The sequence below is a fragment of the Eretmochelys imbricata genome, chromosome 6, assembly GCF_965152235.1.
Source record: "Eretmochelys imbricata isolate rEreImb1 chromosome 6, rEreImb1.hap1, whole genome shotgun sequence".
Taxonomy (NCBI): Eukaryota; Metazoa; Chordata; order Testudines; family Cheloniidae; genus Eretmochelys; species Eretmochelys imbricata.
In genome coordinates, this window is record NC_135577.1 from 116527736 (window position 1) to 116546697 (window position 18962).

Here is an 18962-nt window from a genome sequence, read left to right on the forward strand (position 1 = left end):
TTAAAGTTGAGAGAAAACTTTAGTAAACACGTTCACTTTCAGGTGGATACAATGAACAGCTGCTTGCTAAGATGGTTTACAGTATCTTTACTTTCATGCAGAAACTATTAATTTGCATAAAACGTATAGCCTCTGGATTCATGGCCACTCTAGATGCTTTATAGTCTTTCATTTGTTGACTTTTCTTTTTCCATTTTCATGTAATAGGCTCTTTAGAAAAGTCCTTAATATGCAAGTTCCAGTTTCCTGAGCAATCACATTAACCAATAAATTTGACCCTGAGACACTTAGGGCCAAATCCCAGCCCCACTGAAGTCAACGGGAGTTTTGCGATGGATTTCATGGGGGGGCCAGGATTTCACGCTACATTTTAATTTTAAAATCTAGAGAGTCTATGATCAGTTTTTTTGTATGCAACTCCCCCTCCTGCTTTCCTACCCATATCTCAGTGATCCATAGAACAAAGAGGAAGTCATTTGTCAAGTTAGAAAATCATGGTGCTCATTTTATTTTTTCAGCGGCCCCAGGGCAACATTGGTTTGGAACCACATGAAGCTGAAGATAACGCCCATTGTCTTAGGGAAATGCTCATCAAAAGCAAATTTCATGGAGTCCTGTAAAGGTACTTCTACAACTTCAATCAGCTCTCCCTCTTCAGGCTGGCCTCCACCTTCTCCAGTTTTCATCTGATCTGTTACCTCTGCATAAAATAAGGTTTGCTTAGAACCAGTCACACCAACTCCGGACCTGGAAAAAAAATAGAAGAGGAAAAACTTCACATTTATTTAAGAAAAATGTTATTTTGTACCTATGAAACTGGGTCCCTGGTCCTCAATTAGTGCCCCTGAGCAATACCAAAATAAAAATAATTCATTATTAATGAATTTTAAGTATTCAAAATGACAATTAGAATCTCTTTTTATTCATAAAAAGTCAACTAAAATGGTCAGTTAACTAAAATTGAGTTCAGTTCCATTTTAGCACAGATATATCTACAACTACATTCTGTGGCTGCACCGAATGTTTATTTTGAAAGGAGATGGAATAATTGATCTAACAAATGGAAGATTCTTCAATTTACTTCAGTGGGAGTTGGTATGGGCCCTGATCTATAGAAACCTGCAAACAATAGGGTGAAGCTCCCCAGGGTATCTGAATGTTACATTTGTTTGCTTATTTTTATAAGAAATTTTAGATTTCTGTTGCTTAAGAAGATTAGGTCTATTCACAGCTGGAGACCTCTATTCACATCCTGGATAGGTGCAAGAATGGAGTGGCAGCGTGAGATTCTTTTCTCTACCCCGCCTAACCCTTTTGCCTTGACCCAGATGGACCACCCTAAGAATGAATGCATCTGAAGTAATTCAGCCTCTCAGCTAAATTTGTTATCATGGATTTACTTTAGGATATCTTAGATTATGCAGTCTTTCTTCAGCTAGACCACTTGCTGTGTGTTATACTTCTTATTTGTTAATCCTCTATTTCTTAAGAACTATTTCATTTAGATTTTTTAAAAATAAGAGATAAGTACATAATCCACTCACTTGGTCCTTCCAGGAAAATAGTCACATTGCAATTGCAACTTCTGCATTTCCTGTTTTAACAAATTACTTTTAAGGCATATTGGGGGCTGATCCAAAACCCACTAAACTCTAGATCAGGCCATGAATGCTGAAGAATTAGTCTCAATATTACTGTACATAGGATTCAAAGATTTGTAGTAGATTAAAAATTATTTATTCAATATATATAGTTTCTAATAAAATAAAAATCTTATAGCATATAAACCCTTTTTACTCAATCTCTAGATAACTAAATCTCCCCGTTAATCCAAGGTAAATCAGATCCCCAGCAGGAATTCAAGCCAGGCTGTATTCTTTCAATCTTCTCAAACAAATCTATTTATTTTGGCTGGACAACGAATATTAATTAGTCAGTTTGTTGCTATATCAATAGCCACAATCTTTTTTCTTTCTGAAAACAGAATTGGGAGTCAGCAAGCTGCATTCTCTTCCTAACTCTCCCACTGATGTACTGCGTGACCTTGGCCAAGGCACTTCTGTGACTCAGTTTCTGAATCTGTACGAAGTGGACAATGAAACTTACTTATCTTTGTGAAGAGCTTACGAGAGACTAGGATGAAGGGTGCTATGTATGTATTCTATCTATTCTCTGCTTTCTCTGTGATTGTACTATTCTTCTGATACATTCCTTGGCCAAAGATAATGTGACCTAGTGGGAGGCAGCAAGAGAACAGGCTAAGGGGCTTCCTACTTTCTCTCCTCCCTCTTGCTGAAGGATGTGACCTGCTTTCTCAGTAAAACTGAATTACTGTCTCTAATGACCTGGTTTTCGCAGCCACTGTCCTCAGCGTTTGTATCCTATTATGGTGGCTATCACTGCAGGCTTGTCAATAAAAACGCTATCCAGCACTGACAATGATTCACAGACTTGATGCACCACTGGCACAAGATCAAATGCCTTCTCTGGACTCCCCCCTGCCCTTTGCATCCTTTCCCCTTCTCTAATGGGAAGCTGCTCGGAAGAATAACCCCATCAGGCATGCTGCCACTCATCTCAGTTGCAAGTGACGATCCAACTGGCAGAAGACACAATAGAAATGCAGTCTTTGAAAGCAGCAGGATTTACACACTGGGCCCACCATGCTGGTTTAATCATTCTAATCTCATTATAAAAGTAAGGTAGACCCATATTTCACAAAGTTGCTACCAGCACCCGGTTTTCTAAAGTTGGAATGTCATTTTTTATGCTAATATGCTATCAGTGTACTTTCTGCTGTAATGACGACAACACACTTCTATATATTTTCTTGGTACTAATAAGCAATAATGCATGGTACTAAAAAGGAACACAGGAGATGAATCACTGATTAAGAACAAACAGGGTTATTTCAGAATCCATCACAGGAAAGTCCTTTAAATCCTAGGAGGAGTCCAAGTTGTTCTGTAAACATGCTGGCCCCAGTTTATTCACCTTGTTTCATAGGTGTAGCTTTGGGAGGGAAAGTAAGAGGGTTGTTGCCCCCCCACCCCCAACAACAAGCCTCGGGCAAGCATGGAATTTGCACCCGCCATGCACAGCCCCATTGGCCTGACTGGAGCGGTCTCCCCAAATACAGAAGTCAAACTATACCTTGGCTTGCTTTCCACACTGAGCTCCACCCTGAGTGCTATCAACTTTTCCCAATCCTACCTCAGTCTGTTTAACAAAATTGTAACTTAAAAGACTTATTTGCCATGGAATATTACATTGTTTTTATATAACATTTATTTTAATTCTTGGCCCTCATTTTCCTATCCCTTTCTATTTGTGATCTGTGTGTTGTTTGTATGAGGGGCACTCTGTTTTTCACAGTCTATAAGAGGTGGGGATATTCTTTTTTCTTGCTGTTCTTTATATAGGGTAGGATTTGTTCTTCATCGATTTTTTTTTGAGGAATTGTGTTTTTAAAAATTACAAAAGCACATAGAGCCTGGGATTTGGTATTTTTAAGTAGAAACCTAAAGAAATGAAAATAAATGTTGGATTAATTTAGCCCGCATGCTAATCTCTGTATGTGCCATGGTAAATTACAGAACTACATAGGGGTTTAATAATAAATGAATAAATAAATAATAAAATATTGCTGGTTGCTCTCTCACCTTCTGATCTTGATTTGCTCTCACCTCAACTTGATTTACACACATTCTTTTTAGGACCAGTTCTAGCAATTTGTATCATATTATATTTCACCCAAAAAATAACAAGTGGGAAAAACAGTTTTGAGTATTAAAACATATCCCCTTCCCTTTTAACCTGTTTCTGAAGTTCGTGACCTTTTTCAAGAAACCAAATTGGTGCAGATCTGTAGTTAGACAATTAAAACATTGGATGTAACCTAGTCAGTTTGATATTATGCAAAGGATCAGACTGCAATCCACCAAGTTTAAAAACATATAACCCTTATGTAAAAGACCCTTCCATACAAACTCTCTGCCTTAATTATTTACAAGGTAATCTCTTCCTATGCTATCCATGACCTTTTACTTTTGAAACAGCTGCAGCTGTGGAAATCACTGAGTTCTCCCACCATGTATCTTTTCTTTAGCATAAAAGAAAATTGTTTCCTGAGTCACAGCATCATGAGAGATTCAGTTTCTTGCCTCAGGATCTCAAATAGCTTATTGGTTTCACTTCAGGATATTATTACTTATATGTTTCAGAGTGTTAGCAGCCGTGTTAGTCTGTATTCGCAAAAAGAAAAGGAGGACTTGTGGCACCTTAGAGACTAACCAATTTATTTGAGCATAAGCTTTCGTGAGCTACAGCTCACTTCATCGGATGGATTCCTTACTCAACATATCAAGACTGGCTGTTATTCTCAAACTTAAAATGTTTCTAAATGATGTTTGGCCTGGATCTCATATCTTTCCTATTCTATAGTACCTGGAATTGCATGCAGTTTGGATCATATCTTGCCATCTAACTATGCATAGAGCTTGCCACTGAAATCAATGGAACGTTTGGGATAAAAAAAATTGTGGTAGGATATGGCCACAGGTTCATTTTGTTTGTTCTTTTATTTGTATTCTCTCCATTCCGTTTTAAGACAACCTTAAATTGCATGTTGAGCTATTAGTTTTAAAATAAATATCTGCCTCCAAATAAGCAATATACAAGAACAAAGGGTCTGATAAATGCTTTTCACTGCAGTTTATTTTACTCCTCTCTCTAAGACTTTATATTTGTCAATCTATTTATATTCTAATTCAACAGCACGTCTCAATCTTAAATTGGATAACTTTGCACACTTAGTATAACATTACATTATCTACTGTATAACAAATTGACTAGGTTATGCCTAATGCTTTCATTGTTAAACTATAGATCTGTCTCACTTTGGTTTCCAAAAAACATCATCTACTTCAGGAAGAGATCAAAAGAGAAAGCAATATATTTTGCTGCACAAAAAGGATCTATTTCCAGTATTTTCCCACTTGCTACTTTTTGTCTAGATCAGTGGTGCCCAAACTTTTCTTGCCGCGCCCTCCCTTACCAGTAATAGAATCTGTCCACATCTTCTTCCCCTCCCCCTGCTCCCATCACTGCACACAGTTGGCTCAGCAGAGGAGCTTGGGCTAAAAGCAGAGCTGACCTAGAGGCAGAGAGGGAATGAGGGCAAAACTGGACTAGGGGTGGAGCAGGGGGAGGAGTGGAGCTGAGGCTGTGGCTGGAGTGGAGCTGAGGCTGGGGCCAGACCTGGGCTGGGCGGCGCTTCCTCTCCATCCCCCAGCGGGGGCTGGCCTGGGTCCTGCCCCTCGAACGTTCCTCTCTGCCCCTCTAAGGGGGGAGTGCCCGATAGTTTGGGGACGACTGATCTAGATGATTTGGCTTTTTTATCTTCTGCTTCAGTTAAGTGTCATCTTCTTCTCATGGATGTATGCCGATTGCCCTTTACTAAAACAGATATTCCTGAATATTGACCACTGCCATCTTTTACAATATTTCCAACCTGTCTTGCATCCTCTTGTACTCTCCCCTTCCTTAGAGAACTATCAAAAAATCACCACCAAAAATGTTTTATTTGCCTTGCTATTTCCTACAGAATTCCTAAATGCAACTCACATGGGCCTGTTATTTTGAAGCAGTTTTAACTGCCTCTTCTGCTCTGATGAAGTCATAAAGCATTTTAACATTCCCCTTTGAAAATGTATATTAGTCTCAGGGATGTGACCTTCAGCAGTTGTTTGTTTTTTTTTGTTTCTTTGGGGAGAGGTTCCAGTAAATAAGGAAAGACTTCTTTAGGTTTCTAGTAATATCAAACTTCAGTCATTAAACACTTTCCTTTTATCCTCTTGCATGGTTGTTTGCACTTCCTATACAAAATATTCCAATAATTTTGATGTGCCTTTATTCTCTTTGATATTTTTATTTCAGTGACGTCTGCCACCTTCCTGCTCTATATACTGTCTACACATTGTTTTCTTCTTAGCCTTTTCCTATAATTTCAAATAAAAAAAACTGCTTTCCTCACGATCACACAGTGAGCCTCCTAAGAACAGAGATAAAAGCTGTATTTATTACTGACACACACAAGCATATATCTTAACTTGCCAAGCACTAACATGCTGTACAATGTGAGACAAGTGCAAAGTGAGGGGGATACAAAAATTATGAATGCAGGAAACTTATAATGCTGCAGGATTTGTTCTTTTGGTGTAAATTACTCTGTAACATCAATTTCATAATTCTTTATTCCAATCTTAATAATTTTTTACAATAAAAGTGATATGACACCAAATGTGTGTAGAATTGAAGAGACTAGGACTAAAAAGAATGCAGTCCCTTAAAATGAGCGCTATGTACACAGATATAATCCTTTTTTTTGGACAACCAGTGTGGATGCTTGTATGTAGTAATGACACTATGTACATAGGTTGTGTATATCAGTTCACAAGAACCCTGGGAAATCCAAGCAACCCTTCACGGGCTCTTTCTTAACCATCTAAGTAAGTGAACAGCTCTGGATAAAGAGGTGGCTGAAAAGGAACTTTCAGGTTTTCATACATTCCTTTTAGGTTGTGTCTACACTTACAGTGACATATGGGGTACAGGAGCTATGTGCTGTAGTGAAAGGCAGGCTGTAGCTACATTTATCGCTGCCGTGTGTCCTGCTGCTGGAGCCTTTCCTGGCTGCCTCCCCCCTGCCAGAGCCTTTCACTAGGGGAGAGGATGGAGAAAGGCTCCAGCAGCAGGGTGGCAGCGAGACACTGCACTGCTAAAAATAACGGTGTAAATGTGGGAGGTGTTGCTTAGGCATGTAGAGCCGTGTAGGGTATATACCTTGGAGGTTCAGGCATGCAGAGCCTGTACTCACCTAGACCACGTCTCACTGTCTACACTGCTATTTATACGTGTGCTAGCTGGGTATTCAGTGTCTGACCTCTACATGTGACCATAAGTGTAAACGTAGCGTTAGTTAGAACTGTCATTTTCTTGAGTTTTTAAATCTTACTATGCGATATGTCACTTTCCACTTGTTCTATTTCTACTCTGCATGGAGACACTTTCTGGGTTATTCTTCACTAATTCTACCACCTCTCCTGGAAATCAAGGAAAACTTATCCACAGTGCTTTCATAAACTTCCCAGTTCTGAGAAGAAACAGCAATCACCAGATGCTAGAGCCAACCATGCCAGCAGATCTTAGAAATGTAATTTTGGCTATATTTCAGCCACATCTTGTCTATGCTTCTTATTAGCATGTTGACATCTAATAGTTTCATCTATACTTGTCAAAGGAGCCATAGTGAAGTAGGCATCCAGCACTCAGTGAACTTCAGTGGGATTTGGGTGCCTAAATCTCTTATGATCCTTTGAAAATCCCACTCATGTATCACTATGGGACAAATTCAGCAAAGACATAAGTGGGTGGAGCTCTTGGATGTCAATGGGAGCTGCACCCACTTTTGATGAGGGATGAATTTCTCCTGTAGAGTTTATAATCATTGCAACTGAATGTTATGGAGCTTACAAGCTCTGTTGGTCATCAAGTCACTAGTACTTGAAAAGCACATAAGAACATAAAAGTGGCCATTCTGGGTCAGACCAAAGGTCCACCTAGGCCAGTATCCTATCTCCTGACAGTAGCCAATGCCAGGTGCTTCAAAGGGAATGAACAGAATAAGTAATCATCAAGTGATCCATGCCCTGTCGTCCATTCCCAGCTTCTGGCAAACAGAGGCTATTGACACCATCCCTGCCCAACAGCCATTGATGATGTATCCATGAATGTATCTAGTTCTTTTTTGAACCGTGTTAGCCTTGGCCTTCACAGCAGTCTCTGCAGAAGAGTTTCACAGATTGTGCATTGTGTGAAGAAATACTTCCTTTTTTTTGTTTTAAACCTGCTGCCTATTAATTTCATTTGGTGACCCCTAGTTCTTGTGTTATGAGGAGTAAATAACACTTCCTTATTTACTTCCTCCACACCAATCATATTCCCCCCTTAGTTGTCTCCTTTCCAAGCCGAAAAATCCCAGTGTTCATATTCTCTGTGTATATATAAAGTCTGCTGCAGTTTCCACGGTATGTATCTGATGAAGTGAGCTGTAGCTCACGAAAGCTCATGCTCAAATAAATTGGTTAGTCTCTAAGGTGCCACAAGGACTCCTTTTCTTTTTGCGAATACAGACTAACACGGCTGTTACTCTGAAACATCTCCTCATATGGGAGCTATTCCATACCCCTAAATTACATAAAACCCAATAATTTCCAGACAAAGAGCTTGTAAGATCTTCAAGTCCACTAGCCCCAAATTTTTCCTGTTTTGTTTCAGAGAAAATTAAAATACAGAAACCTATGTTACTTGTGGTAACATTAAAGTTCTGAATGCAAACACTTTCAAGTCAGGAAATGAAAAAAGTTGTGATTTTCACAGTAATGTTACCTTGGCACATGGCAAAAATGTTGTATTTTCTATTCCAAACCTGCATTTTAAGTGTGAACATTAGCATACTTGGGTCAAATAATGGCCTGGCCTCTACAGCCTGCAGGTGAATAAAGGTACGCAAGGCACCCTCTTATACCCATCTGTGGGTTACCCATACTATAGGGAACAGCACAGCGGGAGAGGAAGCTTCTGCAAATCCAGTTCATTCTCCCCACACATGGGCATGAGTGCGCTGCGAGGGTGGGGAATGTGTGAGGCCATAGCTAGAGAGTGTTACACATACTTCCCTCTCAGAGCAACAGCGAACACAGTAGGCATATTGCAAATCTAGTCTTCTCTTGGAACAGTGCAATGTCATGCCGCCCCTTGCTTAAGGCTTGTGGCAAAGCCACAACTGAGTCCTGAATATTTAGGTTGTTAAGTAATTCCATAAAATATACATGATGTGTATTGGGGCTGTCAGTGTTTCTCTGAGAAATGGGACTTTTCATTTTGTGACTTTTGTTTTTTTAAATAATTAAGCCTATATTAAATAAGTGTTATATTTTATTATACTCTACAACTAGGGAAATAGTATGTGATCACCTTTAAAAAATTTTTTAACATCGTGCTTGGAGACTGCAACTAAGATTGGGCTCAGTTGCTCTAGGTGCTGTACGCACACATAGTAAGAGTAAGTCTCTGCTCCGAACAGCTTATCATGATACATATATATATGGGGTCAGAATTCAAGATCTGTGTTCACAGTTAACTTTCACATTTCCTGACTTTTAGGCATATGCAAACTTATTGCATTAACGTATTTTAATGCAACATATATAAATCATAGCATCATAGAATATCAGGGTTGGAAGGGACCTCAGGAGGTCATCTAGTCCAACCCCCTGCTCAAAGCAGGACCGATCCCCAGTTAAATCATCCCAGCCAGGGCTTTGTCAAGCCTGACCTTAAAAACGTCTAAGGAAGGAGATTCCACCCCCCCGTAGGTAACGCATTCCAGTGTTTCATCACCCTCCTAGTGAAAACATTTTTCCTAATATCCAACCTAAATCTCCCCCACTGCAACTTGAGACCATTACTCCTTGTTCTGTCATCTGCTACCACTGAGAACAATCTAGAGCCATCCTCTTTGGAACCCCCTTTCAGGTAGTTGAAAGCAGCTATCAAATCCCCACTCATTCTTCTCTTCCGTAGACTAAACATCCCCAGTTCCCTCAGCCTCTCCTCATAAGTCATGTGTTCCAGTCCCCTAATCATTTTTGTTGCCCTGGACTCTTTCCAATTTTTCCACATCCTTCTTGTAGTGTGTGGCCCAAAACTGGACACAGTACTCCAGATGAGGCCTCACCAGTGTTGAATAGAGGGGAATGATCACGTCCCTCAATCTGCTGGCAATGCCCCTACTTATACATCCCAAAATGCCATTGGCCTTCTTGGCAACAAGGGCACACTGTTGACTCATATCCAGCTTCTCGTCCACTGTCACCCCTAGGTCCTTTTCTGCAGAACTGCTGCCGAGCCATTCGGTACCTAGTCTGTAGCGGTGCATTGGATTCTTCCGTCCTAAGTGCAGGACTCTGCACTTGTCCTTGTTGAACCTCATCAGATTTCTTTTGGCCCAATCCTCTAATTTGTTGAGGTCCCTCTGTATCCTATCTCTACCCTCCAGCGTATCTACCACTCCTCCCAGTTTAGTGTCATCTGCAAATTTGCTGAGGGTGCAATCCACACCATCCTCCAGATCATTTATGAAGATATTGAACAAAACCGGCCCCAGGACCGACCCTTGGGGCTCTCCACTTGATACTGGCTGCCAACTAGACATGGAGCCATTGATCATTACCCATTGAGCCCGACAATCTAGCCAGCTTTCTATCCACCTTATAGTCCATTCATCCAGCCCATACTTCTTTCACTTGCTAATCATCTAATCATTATAATTTAGTCATAATTTTAAACTTTCCCTGTTGAGGAATTTGCAGCACTGCACAATAAATGTAAACTGGCTTTGTTAGCAACGATGAGATTCTGTATACAATTTCATTCATAAATCTGGTATGCAGTATATAAAAGCCGAACTACTACTTTCTTAAACAGTGATTCATTTTAATTTTACAATCATTCAAAGTGCTACATGTTCACATTTAAAGCTGGCACACATTGACTTCTTTGTACTTTAAATGTACATAATTAAGGTGAAGTTCTCTACATGGAACGTATCTATTTATAAAATGCAACTTTTATTTGGATGCAGAATCTGGTATGTAGAGAATACATACTGTCATGTTTACAAGTAAATACAGTATCTCAGTGGCCTTTCTACTGCATTCCAAATCTACTCAGATAAACTTTGTGCAGTTTCCACTGTAATGTCTTAAGACCTTTATACAGTTCTAATGTTATAAGCAGCAGGTGCAGGAAAGAAAAAGAATAGACGCAATTAACACAAAATTATATTACACAGTACCGTCCACAAACAGGTGCACTAGCAGGTGATCCTTCTAATCATAATACATTTTATTGTACCACAGCTATTCATCACAATGCAATAAGGTAAAAATGGATTGTATTCATAGGTTACTATGTAGAAGGAATAATGCCTTTGAAAATACTATAATGCACAATACTAGCTCCATAGGATAAGGGCTATGTTCTTTCCTTTACTCCTTCTATTTACTGGTTTCAGAGTAGTCCACAAAAGCTTATACGCTAATAAATTGGTTAGTCTCTAAGGTGCCACAAGTACTCCTGTTCTTCTATTTACTGTAAATGTTCACATTTGGGAGGAACGTGGGGTGGGAGCAAACTTGTACCTGGTCCTTAAAGAACATTATATATGGGGATTCTGATGTAAGGGCCCAAACTTCTGAGACCCTCCAGGCCGAGGTAATCGCTACCAGAAAGGTGACCTTTCAGAGGGCATGATGCCAGCAGGTCAAAAGGAGGGCCCGTGAGCCTTGACAGGACCAGCTGAGGTCCCATGGGGGAATGGGTTCATAAATTTGAGGGTAAAGTCTCTCTAAGTCCTTGAGGAAGCAAATGGACATTTAGTGTGAAAAGACTGACCTACCATCCATCAGAGGGTAGAAGGCTGAAATTGCCACTAGGTGCACCTTGATCGATGAAATGACTAGGCCCTATTGTTTCAGATGGAGTAAGTAGTCCAGCACAGACTAGAGAGGTGACTGTGTCGGTGAGAGGCCTTTTTGGGATGACCTTCCAGAGAAACACTTCCACTTGGGAACTTAAGTAGCTCTAGTAGGTTTCCTACTACCTAGCAAGACCTGGCAGACTTGTTCTGAAAAAGCCAGCTCTGCCAGATTTAATCATGGAGCTTCCACACAGTCAGGTGGAGGGCCTTGAGGTTCAGGTGGAGCAATCAGCCATGATCTTGCAAGATCAGGTCCGGGAGGGGAGGGAGTGGCAACAGGATCGCTACTAATAGGTCCAATAACAGGCCGAATCAGTGTTGATTCAGCCATGCAGGGGCTATAAGAATAATCTTTGCTTTGTCTTGCTTGACTTTCAGTAGGACCTTGTGCACAAGAGGAATTGGGGGGAAACGTGTACAACAGGTACTTTGCCTGTGGGAGTAGGAAGGCATCTGTTCAGTGAGCCCAGGCTGCAACCGCGTAGTGAGCAAAACTGCTGAGATTTCCTGTTCTGCGGTCTACAAAGGGACACCCCCACCTCTGGAAGATGGACCTTGTTATATTATGAAGGGACCACTCATGGTGAGAAGAGAAAGATCTGCTGAGATGATCTGCCAAAATGTTCCAGGCTCCCGGAAGATGAGAAGCTTCAAGGTAGATGGGGTGCTTTGTGCAGCAATCCCACAAGCCAATGACCTCTTGACGCAGGATGGATGTGTGTGCTCCTCCCTGCCTGTTGATGTAAAACATGGCTACCATATTGTCCATAAGTACTCGCACAAGCTTGCCTACAATCTAGGGTAGAAACACCTGGCATGCTAGGTGGACCGCTCTGAGCTCTCTGATGTTTATATACAAGGAGAACTCCTGGGACCACAGCCTTGAGTCCTGAGGTGCTCCAGGTAAACTCCCCAACCTAGATTGGATGCATCCGAGATTAGGACTACTGATGTCTGGGGAGTGATACATGGAATGTCTGATCCTACCAACTGGCTTACATTCTGTCAGATTGGGGAGTGAAAAATGGTGACGGTTCACAGAGTACACCGAGGCCAGCCAAGCTTGAAAGGATCTGAGGCCCAATCTCGCATGCTGCACCATGTAAGTGCATGCCACCATATGACCTAAAAGTTTGAGGCAGAAACAGGCTGTTGTAATGGGGTGGGTCTTCACTTGATCTATCAGAGCCAACACTGTCTGGAAGCAAGCTAATGGGAGGAAGGCTCTGGCCCAGGTGTGATAAAGCACCACACTGATAAAATCTATCCTCTGGATAGGGATAAGAGTTGACTTCTGCTCACTTATTAATAGGCCCAGGCCTCAGAAGGTAGCTTGTAACAGACCAATGCTGGCTCTCACCTAGGCTTGGACCAGCCCTTGATCAGCCAGTCATGGAGATAAGGGTAGACTCATACCCGGCGCCTTCTGAGGAAGGCCACCACCACTGCCATGCATTTTGCTGACAGGCCGAAGGGGAGGACAGTGAATTGGGAGTGTGCCTGCTTCACTAGGAACCTGAGGAACCTTCTGTGGCCCCAGAAAATGGAGATGTGGAAATAGGCCTCTTTCAAGTCGAGGGAGGCACATCTGTACCCTGGATCCAGGTAGGGAATAATGGAAGCCAGGGAGACCATGTGGAACGTCAGCTTCTTGAGATAACTGTGAGGCAATGCAAGAGGCGTCAGAGATCCCTTTGGCCTTCAGGATTAGGAAACAGCGGGATTAAAACCCTTTCCCTCTCAAGTTCTGATGCACCTCCTTCACAGCCCCTATCCAAAGGGGGGCTTGCACCTCCTGGACTAGAAGTTGCTCATGAGAAGGGTCCCTGAAGAGGGATGGGGATGAGGGGGAGGGTGGGTGAAGAAAACTGAAAGATGTAACCTTCCTCCACTGTATTCAGCACCCAATGGTCTGAGGTGATGAGGGACAATGCTGGCTGAAGTAGGAGAGTCAGTCTGAAAACAAAAAGGGGATCAGGATCTGGTATGGGAACCGATATAGTGCTCTTGGGCACCCCTTCAAAAGTTCTGCTTGGGGCCGCCCGGATATCTGTGCAGACCCAGTAGAGAGGCTGAGGCAGAAGAGGGCGATTGCCTGCACTTATAACCCCTGCTTTGTTTCTTAAACAGGTCTTGGCGTGGTGGCAGAGCTGAGAAGCAGACTGGTTGTTGAGGTCTGAAGTGCTTCCTCAAGGAATCAGGGCACAGAGGCCCAGGGACTTGAGGGTGGCGTTAGAATCCTTCAGGTGATGGAGGTTTGCTTCCATCTGTTTGGAGAAGAGGGAAGTTCCCTTAAACAGAAAGCCCTGAATGGACTGCTGAACCTCCGGTGGTAGTCCTGCAGATTGGAGCCAACAGCACCTTTGCATGACTACCACCAATACCATTATTCTAGCAACTATATCAGTTGCATCCAGAGCAACCTAGAGAAAAGCCCTGCCTATAGTCTTCCCTTCCTCCACCAGAGCGGAGAATTCCTGTCTGGACTCCTGCGCCAGTGAGTTCTTGAATTTTGACAGAGAGTCCCAGACATTATAATCATACCTCCCAAGCAAGGCCTGCTGGTTGGAGATGCAGAGCTGCAACCCACCAGTAGAATAACTCTTTCTACCAAATAGATCCAGCTTCTTTGAGTCCTTCGCTTTGAGGGTCATGTCCTGCAGCCCTTGCCTGTCTCTTTCATTGGCCACTGAGACCACAAGGGACCTGGGAGGGGGATGGGAATATAGGTACTCATACCCTTCGGTGGGACAAAATACTTTTTCTCTGGTCTTTTTGAAGTGAGGGGCAGAGAGGATGGCATCTGACATAGGGATCTGCCTGGACACATAACAGCCTAATTGAGGGGTAGGCCCACCTTTGACAGGGCTGCTGCAGCCAAGATGTTGATCAGGCTGTGAGAGGATTCTTTAAGCACCTTAACTTCCAGCCCTAGCTTAGATGCCACCCTTTTCCATAGCTCCTGATGAGCGCTAAAGTCACCGAGCTCCTCAACCACCACATAGCTTCATCTCAGGAGGAGGAGGCCTGCACAAGGGGGTCTTCCTCCTCTTCTTCTGCACCGCCCACATCACGTAGCCTCAAGTCCTGAGTATTGGTACTGGGTTCAGTACTAGAGTCAGGGTCAGATGTTGGATGGTGTGGTGGAGGGGCCTTTCTCTCAGACACCATCAAGTATGAATGGCTGGAAGTTGGTCCCAGTACCGTGGGAAAACCCCACAGATTCTGAAAAGGCCACTGGACCTGCATAGGCTACAGCCCACAGGACCAAACACCTGGAGGGGTACCCACACCAGGATGTGACAGAATGTAGGCCTGAAGCACCTGGCATGGCCACTATTGGAAGACTGGATACTGGGCTACATGGATCTTTGGTCTGACCCAGTATGGCCATTTTTATGTTCTTATGGGTATTGGTATCAGGCCCATGGCTGGATGCATGACTCCATCTCAGACTCCGATGACAAGTCAGGTTGTGGGGAACTGGGGATCCTTAATGATCTGGAGGATGGCGTGGACTGCACTCTCAGCAAGTTTGCAGATGACACTAAACTGGGAGGAGTGGTAGATAAGCTGGAGGGTAGGGATAGGATACAGAGGGACCTCAACAAATTAGAGGATTGGGCCAAAAGAAATCTGATGAGATTCAACAAGGACAAGTGCAGAGTCCTGCACTTAGGACGGAAGAATCCCATGCACAGCTACAGACTAGGGACCGAATGGCTAGGCAGCAGTTCTGCCTAAAAGGACCTGGGGATTACAGTGGATGAGAAGCTGGATATGAGTCAACAGTGTGCCCTTGTTGCCAAGAAGGCTAACGGCATTTTGGACTGTATAAGTAGGGGCATTGCCAGCAGATTGAGGGACATGATCATTCCCGTCTATTCAACATTGGTGAGGCCTCATCTGGAGTACTGTGTCCAGTTTTGGGCCCCACACTACAAGAAGGATGTGGAAAAATTGGAAAGAGTCCAGTGGAGGGCAACAAAAATGATTAGGGGGCTGGAGCACATGACTTATGAGGAGAGGCTGAGGGAACTGGGATTGTTTAGTCTCCAGAAGAGAATAATGAGTGGGGATTTGATAGCTGCTTTCAACTACCTGAAGGGGGGTTCCAAAGAGGATGGGTTCTCAGTGGTAGCAGATGACAGAGGGTTCTCAGTGGTAGCAGATGACAGAACAAGGAGTAATGGTCTCAAGTTGCAGTGGGGGAGGTTTAGGTTGGATGTTGGAAAAACTTTTTCACTAGGAGGGTGGTGAAGCACTGGAATGGGTTACCTAGGGAGGTGGTGGAATCTCCTTCCTTAGAGATTTTCAAGGTCAGGCTTAACAAAGCCCTGGCTGGGATGATTTAATTGGGGATCGGTCCTGCTTTGAGCAGGGGGTTGGACTAGATGACCTCCTGAGGTCCCTTCCAACCCTGATATTCTATGATTCTATGACCATAGGGAGGTAGTACCCCTTAATTCCACTGGCTGGTGTCGAGGGTCCAGGGAATGGTGCCAGAATGGGGAAGCCTTTGATGACATCATCAGGGTCGGTTTCCCTCCGGAGGACGCGGTGCTGGATAGGATCTCAGGGCAACATGCTCCCTTCTGCTTGCCATCCTCACCACTGTGGGATCTTGCCCTGCCGGGGTCAGCAGTACCAGGAGTGTCATCAGATCCCTGGCCGTGGCAAATGCCTCTGGGGTGGACGGCACCATGATCCCACTGTTGCCACACTGTCCCCTCGGTGTCAGCAGTTGGTCCTGCACCAGATTAAGGCACCTGTGAGCAGGTCAGTGTTGACACTTTTGGGGCAGAGGCAGAGAAGTGGCCTGACACAGGTCTCACCCTGCTTCACTCCCCATGCTTGTCCTTCCTCAGTTCCCTCTTGAACTGCTGCTTTTTGTACTTCTTCCTCAGCACCGGTGAAGGGGAATGGTGCCAAGAGACCCGTGCTGCTGGAGGAGCACTCCGCACCAATGCCAAGGTACTCGGTGCAGAGTCTGACTGGCTTGGCTCCGACGATGGTCTGACTGCGGATTCCATCAGGATGGACCTTAGCCTAGCCTCACTGTCCTTCACTGTTCAAGGCTTGAACTGGTGGCAGATCTGGCAATGCTCTCACATATGAGCTTCCTCCAGACACTTCAGACAGCTGGAGTGTTGGTCACTCACTGGCATGGACTTGCCGCAGGAGGCACTGGCTTTGGAGCCTGGAGACCAGGGGCATGCCAGGCCTCAGGGCAGAGGATGCCCTCTAAACAAATGTGAGGGTCCAACTATTTACACAACTACTAAAAGAAATAAACAGAAGACAAGACAACTTGAAAAGAAAGAAAGGAGGGAATAATAAGAACCACTGATGAACGCCTTGCCAAAGCAAGAGAAGATGTTCCAGTGACCATCACGGGCTGTAAGAAGGAACTGAGAGGGTGTGGGGCCAGTTGGGCCCCTTATACCAGCACATGAGCATGCAGCAATATAGGATGCTAGAGACAGCCTGACGGATACCACGGAGGGAAAAATCTCAAGTGACTGTGCATGCGGTGTGTACGCACACCTACGATGGAATGGACATGAGCAAGCACTCAACGAAGAACAACCAGTAATTTTTATCTTGTTCTGCTGAATTATTAAAATCTAAAAAGCACTCTACAAATATTCTTGGAAGACTTTGAAAATTTTAAAACTCCTGGGAGTGGTAGAACTTAATAGATACCTTGCAATCAGGAAGAAAAATTCCATTATTTTTTCTTCAGTAGTGCAATAAAACAAGGCTTGAGCATGGCACTGAGGGTGTTGCAGCCTAAAAAGCTAGTTCACAGGTGAACTTCATACAAGTTCAAATTTGAAACCATAGCCACCCATGTGGGGACTGGGAGGAAACTTGTCACCATCTAATAAAAGGGAAAACACAAAAGACCTGGTCACTCATAGGACACAGAAAAACTTATTTCTTTTATAAGATTATAATCATACTTTTTGCTGCATCCAATGGAATACAGGTCTTATTTTCTTACACGCCTCTAAAGTACCTAGCACAATGATGGAGCTATAAATAATGATACACAAAAACACCACCATGTTAAAACACCATTTTTAAATTGCAAAGCCAAGCACCCAAAAATTAGTTAATGAGTGGGATGAGACACTTTGCGAGTGGGTTTCATAGGAATGCATAGGAATGGTGAAACTCAGACATCATGGGTTTCATTCAAGGCTCTGGAGGGGACTGCATTCTAGTGCTCCAAAGCATCGGGGTGCTAAAGTTTCTCAAAGAAGAGGGCACCAGAATGTTTTTGAACATAGTCAAAGCAAAATATGTTTCACTAGCCTGGTTCTCAGAAATGGTTGAACCATTTTGGCTGGAAAAAAAAAATCAGCCTGATGCAGACACTCAGCATATAAAATTTCAGCCCAAATGCTTAAATTTTGGCAAAATTATAAGCAACCAAAAACAGAATCTTTATAATGGGAACTGTCAGGCAGTCTTAGTAATAGGTGAGGCTACCAGCCCCAACTATAATACAGATAGCATAAAGCTAGACTGACTATGCAAGCTGCCCTGAGTAAGAGATGATACATAACTCCAAAGCCCCCAGAGCAGAGCAAACCAGACAATACATTTTGTCTCTAAGAGCCATAATTCACTTCCTGTTACACTCATGCTCCTGGACTATAACAGCAGCAGATTACTTTCTCCTCTGTTCTGTATCAGCTGTGATGGTCAGCATATCAGGAGGGGCAGAGTAAAAGCTCTGCTCACAACCCCACCCCCCACCCTCCTACTCCCCTCCCACCTGCGCAAGTGTGGGAAGCCCAGGCAGGGGATTGATCTTAAAACTTTATAACCTCTGACTGCCTATGTAGGCCCATAGGGCAAGCTGCAGTCTCACCCACAATAGCTGTCATACTGTTGGGTAAGAAGGTGTCACTCTTGCATAGTTACTTTTCTAGTCATAACTTTAAAATGTTCCTAATTTTATTGTACTAAAATAGTGGCTTCACTTATGAAAACAAATAAAAACTAGATTAGATTACTGTTCACTGCTTAAATTCAAACTTCCACAAGAAGGAAATTCAGAATGAGCACTGACATGCTACTGTTTACTATATGTCCAGACACCTTCCTCTTAGTTCACATCAAACTGATTTCACAAGTGCAAGTCTGTTGAGATCCTTCCAGGAACAAAGCAGTGGGGACTGAAAATGCAAGGCTGTACAATGTGAAGAACTCTGCACAATACTGACCTGAAATATTGGGTCAATAAATACTTAATGGAAAAATTGTTATATAGATCACTGCGATGATATACTATAATAATGGATCTGATTAATGTACTATATGTTAATCCAGAAATCACTGAACGAAC

At 43.1% G+C, this 18962-nt stretch overlaps 1 protein-coding gene across 4 annotated transcripts in view; it reads right to left on the reverse strand.

Moving 5' to 3' along the window:
* Positions 1-475: 475 nt before the first annotated feature.
* The window catches only part of NUDT14 (nudix hydrolase 14), a 99119-nt gene continuing 80632 nt past the window's right edge, over positions 476-18962 (reverse strand). For all 4 annotated transcript variants that reach the window (XM_077819478.1, XM_077819480.1, XM_077819481.1 and 1 more), the window contains one exon: positions 476-747. In XM_077819478.1, the coding sequence (XP_077675604.1) occupies positions 507-747 (241 nt within the window). In that variant the 3' untranslated portion in view covers positions 476-506. The remainder of the gene's footprint in view (positions 748-18962) is intronic.